The sequence below is a fragment of the Manacus vitellinus genome, unplaced genomic scaffold (assembly GCF_001715985.3).
Source record: "Manacus vitellinus isolate BGI_N305 unplaced genomic scaffold, ASM171598v3 scaffold_62_pilon, whole genome shotgun sequence".
Taxonomy (NCBI): domain Eukaryota; kingdom Metazoa; phylum Chordata; class Aves; order Passeriformes; family Pipridae; genus Manacus; species Manacus vitellinus.
In genome coordinates, this window is record NW_021940704.1 from 1,425,040 (window position 1) to 1,430,968 (window position 5,929).

The 5,929-nt window shown below is 47.7% G+C and overlaps 1 protein-coding gene across 1 annotated transcript in view; it reads right to left on the reverse strand.

Annotated features, from left to right (window-relative positions):
* Positions 1 to 543: 543 nt before the first annotated feature.
* Positions 544 to 5,929, reverse strand: part of LOC103767521 (ras-related GTP-binding protein A) — a 17,116-nt gene continuing 11,730 nt past the window's right edge. Inside the window, exons 5-7 of the mRNA XM_029963773.1 lie at positions 3,821 to 3,912; positions 2,916 to 3,031; positions 544 to 1,031 (exon numbers count right to left, since the gene is read on the reverse strand). Coding sequence (XP_029819633.1) covers positions 934 to 1,031; positions 2,916 to 3,031; positions 3,821 to 3,912 — 306 coding nt within the window. The 3' untranslated portion in view covers positions 544 to 933. The remainder of the gene's footprint in view (positions 1,032 to 2,915; positions 3,032 to 3,820; positions 3,913 to 5,929) is intronic.

Genomic DNA, 5,929 nt, shown 5'->3' on the forward strand with positions numbered 1-5,929 from the left:
CACAACCCCTCCATCTCCAGCCCATTCACAGTTCTCCAGAAGCTCCTGGACTGTTCACAGCTCCTCTCCCACGGGGATGATTCCCATTGAAAGCTCCCCAGCCTGAGCAGCTGCAGGGTGGGCGGTGTGAGACACGGGTGTTAATTCCATGAGGATGGAGAGTGGATGGCAGGGTTTGTGTGGAGCCCCCTCCATTCTCCAGCCCAAGGTGCCCTTTGGCTCCTCATCCTCACCCAACAGACTTGCCCTGTCGGATGTCTCCCCTCCCAGTGGGTGTGTGGGCAGGGATATGGGGGCAAAGCCAGGCTTGGAGTCACCACACCCTTTTTATACAGTAATCTGATGCAGCAAGAGAAAAAAAAGGGAGGGAGATGCTGCCAAGCATCAGCTCCCACCCACCACGCCAGCAATTCCCAATGAAACTCCAGAATGGCTTCCAGACAAATCCCCCAAAAACATGAAAGGTGAAATGCAGCTCCCACACATCTGCTTCCCAAAGCTGCCTCAGGTTTTGGAAGAAAGCAAACCCACTTTCCAAAGCTGTAGGATCTGAAATCCCTGGTAGCAAAAATTTAATTTTATGATCGAAGACAAGGAGAAATTCAGAAACTTATTCAAGCAACCAACCAAGAAACCACTAAATATCCCATATTCTTGGGACTTAAAATGTCCTCCTGGCAGCAAAACATCCACCTGAGAGCACCAGCCCATGGGCATATCACCTGTCCTGCCTCCTTCCCAAGCCCAGGGGGTGCCAGGGAAGTCTCTGAAGGTCCGCAGTGTATCCAGACATCCTCTGAGCCTCTAGTGTCCGACGTGAAAAGGAGAGAAAACAAAGCAGCACACTCATAAAGCCCAACAAAGACATCGACAGTGTTAGATTCTCCTAAAAAGTAGTCCCAAATCCATGCCTCCTGCCCCCACAGCCTGGGATCAGCGCATGAGCAGGCTGTGCTTTGGGCCATCCACCCTCTCCAGCTTCTCAAAGTGTTTCCTGGCGTTGCGGATGTTGATCAGCGTGGCCGCGGAAGCTGCGACGGAAAAGGGACAGGGCAGATAAAAAGGAGTTAAAAGGGGGCAGTGGCCACGTCCTGAGGGCAACAGCCCTGTCTGCAAGGTCCTGTTTCATCCTGCTGCTCCCAGGATGGGCAAAATTCAGTGTGGGAGGCTCCGGGGGAAATTTGATGTGGGAGGGTTTTGGCAGAATTTGATGTGGAATGGTCTGGGCACAATTTAATGTGGGAGGGCCTGGGCAAAATTTAATGTGGGAGGGTCTGGGCACAGTTTGATGTGGGAGGGTCTGGGCAAAATTCATTGTGGGATGGTCTGGGTGCAATTTAATGTGGGAGGGCCTGGGCAAAATTTCATGTCAGATGATCTGGGCAGAATTTAATGTGGGATTGTCTGGGCAGAATTTAATGTGGGATGGTCTGGGCAAAATTTAATGGGGGAAGGTCTGGGCAAAATTTGATGTGGAATGGTCTGGGCAGAATTTAATGTGGGAGGGTCTGGACAGAATTTAATGTGGGAGGGTCTGGGCAAAATTCATTGTGGGATGGTCTGGGTGCAATTTAATGTGGGAGGGCCTGGGCAAAATTTCATGTCAGATGGTCTGGGCAGAATTTAATGTGGGATGGTCTGGGTGAAGTTTAATGTGGGATGATCCAGGCACAATTTAATGTGGGATGGTCTGGGCACAGTTTGACGTGGGAGGGTCTGGGCAAAATTCAGTGTGGGATGGTCTGGGTAAAATATAATGTAGGAAGGTCTGGACACAATTTGATGTGGGAAGGTCTGGGCAGAATTCAGTGTGGGAGGGTCTGGGCACAATTTAATGTGAGGGGTCTGGGCACAATTTCATGTCAGATGGTCTGGGCAGAATTTAATGTGGGATGGTCTGGGCAAAATTCAGTGTGGGAGGATCTGGGCACAATTTAAGGGGGGAGAATCTGGGCAAAATTCAGTTGGGATGGTCTAGGCAGAATCTGATGTGGGATGGTTTGGGCAAAATTTAATGTGGGAGGGCCTGGGCAAAATTTCATGTCAGATGGTCTGGGCAGAATTTAATAGGGGAGGGTCTGGGCAAAATTCAGTGTGGGATGGTCTGGGCACAATTTAATGTGGGAGGGCCTGGGCACAGTTTGATGTGGGAGGGTCTGGGCAAAATTTAATGTGGGAAGGTCTGGGCACAATTTCATGTGAGGGAGTCTGGGCTGTTTGCTGATCCAAGAACACCACGAGGAAGAGCCCAGTGAACTCCAGCCACAGGGAGAGCTGCACAAGTCCCCAGAGCTGCCCATCTGCTGTTCCCCAGCACAGCCCTGTCCCAGCTGTGCCTCAGTCACACAGTTTTCCCTGTTTCAGTAACAAATGCAAGGGCAAGCACAGTGTGAGGCACGAGGTGTCCTGGACAGTGTCTCTGGAGCACCTCAGATCCCACCAGGAGCTCCAAGTGGAGCTGTGTAAACAGTTAACTGGTCCCAGGGGGCCTGGGCTGGCACTGCTGCAGCTTCTCCTTTAGGATAAATAGATGCTGCTATAATTAGAGTCCTGTCCACCAAGAGCAACACTCCAACATGATCCATCCCTGCTTCCTCTCCAAAACTCACCGGGGCTGCCAGCCCAGAACAGCCCAAAATAGGTTATTAGACATGACCTGCTAAACCAGGTCACATCTGTTCTGGTGGTTCCTCTCACAGCCACAGATCCTCCCCGTGACAGCAAGAGCTCAGCTGTCCCAGCACATCCCACCTCTGCAGAGTCACTGCTCACCCACCCTCCCCACCCCACTCAATTCCTCTCCCTCTCTTCAGTTTTGTAATTAAATCTCATTTTCACAGTTGAAACTGTACTCATTTTGGCCTGTTGGGGTTTTTTTTTCTGTCCTAAACAGGCTTATCTTGGCTTCGACTTACGTATGGAAGGGTCTGACATAACCACCATCACGTATGTGTTGGATGTAAAGATGTCAATGAAAGCAGCAAAGTTAGAGTTCCTGACCTCCATGCTCTGGAAAGAGGCTGCCAGCTTACTGAAAAAGTAGAAATAAAGGAAAAAAAAAGTAAATTAATTATTCCCCTACCACTGCTCAAGCAGCTTTTGTGCCCACGTGGCCAAAATCCCTTATTTGAGCTGTTGGGAACAAAGCAGAGTTTGAATTCCCACTTGGCAGGGAAAATCAGGTGTGACCACAGCAGGGTTGGTTTTTAAGGACAAAACTCTTTGGCTCTGGGCTAAATGAGAACAGTACAAAGTGACTTGTGCATTGAACAGTGAAGGAAACTCCAGACACACAACCCCCTGACTGAGCCTGGACACTCTGGAGGACCCAGCAGAGATAAGGATAAAACTGGAACATCTGGAGACATCTGAAACACCTGTAAACCATGCAGCCACTTCTCCATCCACCCAGGCTCCACACACTTCCAGGTATAACCAGACTGCAGAGCCTGGAGGCTGTTCAGAGCCAAGCTGCCCCAAAGCTTTCCACTTTTCCATTCAAAATATATGGATAAATAGTGCTTGGAAGCCTCTTCCTCCCCAGCCAGCCCAGGACTGGAGCAGAGCTTTCCACCTGACATTCCAAGCACTGTCACTGATTTATCCTGGAACTTTCCTCCTTTGCCCAGGAGAAAACAGCTGTTTCAGAACAAACCAACCTCTTCAACCATCAGCAAAGGAGAAAGTTATAAAAGCAACAACTTAAGTGAGCTGTGCTTAAGCCTAGTACAATCCCACAGAACTGGGATTCACTGGAGAGCCCCACAAAGCCAAAATCCCTGCTGAGGTTTCTTCCCACCTCCTGATCACATCAGCTCACCTGCAGCTCAGCTTGAATTGTTTGATGATGTTGCTGATTTTCTCAAACCTGTGGACGTCCCTCTGCTCTTTGCACTGATAGTGAGAAATGACCTGGAGAGGGGGCAGAGTCAGTCAGTGAGTCCAGCACAGGTTCCTCACTGTCAACAGCAATTCTGGGAATGGGTGGTGACCGGGATTCCCTTTGTCTTTGGCTGATAGAATCTTGGGAACCATTTGCAAGAACTCTTGTGGTGCTTTCAGGGAGGAACAGGAGTCAGTAACACAATCACCAGGGAGCCTTTCACACACACAAAGCCTGGAAATATGCAGTTGTCCACCTGAGGTCTGGATGCTGCAACTTAGCAGCAATTTAAATCTTGATTCAAAGTAAAAGAATGTGCAAGGAGAGGAAAAAAATGCAACCTCAGGAACGGGAAAGGACACCTGCCAAGTGCTGGGATGGCTCTTCCCTTCTCAGTCTAAGGTGCTGTGGATTCTCAAGGAACCTGAGCACAGGCAGGATGCACAAACAGAGCTCCTGGAGCCAGACCAAGCTGTTCCTCCTGGAGAAAAGCAGCCAAAGGCAGCTGGATTCCTCAGGAGTTCTCTATCCATCAGTCCAGTCAGACCAGCACTGAGCTGCCTCATCCAGAGCACTTCCCTCCTCTTCTTCCCATGCAAATCCAGCAGCAGTTGCAGGATTGGATTCAAACATTCAGGGATCTAAAGCCTTTTAGGAATCCTTGCAGTGGGATCTCTCTGCCAACCTTTCTCCCCAACCCCTTCCCTCCTCAGCCACATGAAGAACAGGCCAAGAACTGCATTTACTGCACGAGGGAAGGGCACAAAGAGCTGCACCATCTCCATTCCCACAGCAAAGCAAAGAGGAATATTTAAAAAACCTGAAGCCACAAGATTCTTCAGAATCACAAAATCAACTGTTACTGGCAGTGCCCTTGCACAAGGATGTGAAACTCTGGAGTCACATTTGTGACTTCTGAGAATTAATGGGTTTTTTAAGTTTGGTTTTATTTTCCTCTTTTTTTTCCCTTAAGCACCTTAAAACAATCACTCTTTAAACCTGCCCAATTATTCACACAAGGACAGGTTTAGCCAGATTCAAGGGTTGCATTCCCAGTGTGAAGTTCCTTCCTAAACATCCCAGATGAGGGTTTTTTTTTTTAAACTATGACTTGAACACAATTTCAGAATCAGGTTTCCAGAGTAAGATTCCACAGTAAGATTTTCAGAGTTAAGATTTCACTTCAGGAGAAAAAAGCCCTGGGGGCTTTTTAATGTATTCCATAAATACATGGAATATATTACTATATATGAATATATATTATTATTCATATATTTCATAAATACATGGAAAAAGGGAGATGAGTCTTATAAAATTCAGCATCACCCTGAAAATAAGAAGTTTTGTAGCAAAGATTATTCATTTTCAGTTAAAAATGTCCTTCACTGTTACACACCCCCAAGGTGGAACTATTTATTATCTAGAAGAGGTCAAAAAGCAAAACTTGCCAGACATGGCAGGTGTTTGCTTCTGATAGTTTAAAAAGGGGGAAGAGTCATGGCTCCTTTCCCACATTCCCTCCATCATTTCCAAATCCCCATCAAGGAAAGAACTCAAAAAACTTCAAACTCTTTCCTTCAGCTCAGCAAGAGTTTTGGGGTAAAGACTGAGGAGCCAAATCCATAATCCAAGAGTGTGGATGGACAAGCAGCAGTGGTGGTTTTAAGCAGCACCTTTCACCTGGCAGAGACAGGGATTGGGAGCACAATAACCTGGAAAACCATTGCAACCCAATGGTTCATGATCCTTTATCCATATTCTGGGTTTGCAGAGCATCAAACCCCAAAAGAAATCAAGTCCAGTTTAAATGTCACAGCAGGAGGAAATGAAAAGGTTTCTTTTTCAAGCTAAATGAGGTTCCTGCCCTGTGCAGAAAGGAATTCTCAAAGAAGTCTCACACTTTCACAGCCTGGAAGAGGGAAACACCAATAAACCCTCAGCTCAGCTGCTGGAAGGGGGAATTTTGGGAAGGTCCCATGAGCCACAGAATCATATCAGCTACTTTCAGTATCCCAAGGGCTGGATCAAAGCATCCTGTGTGTGGGG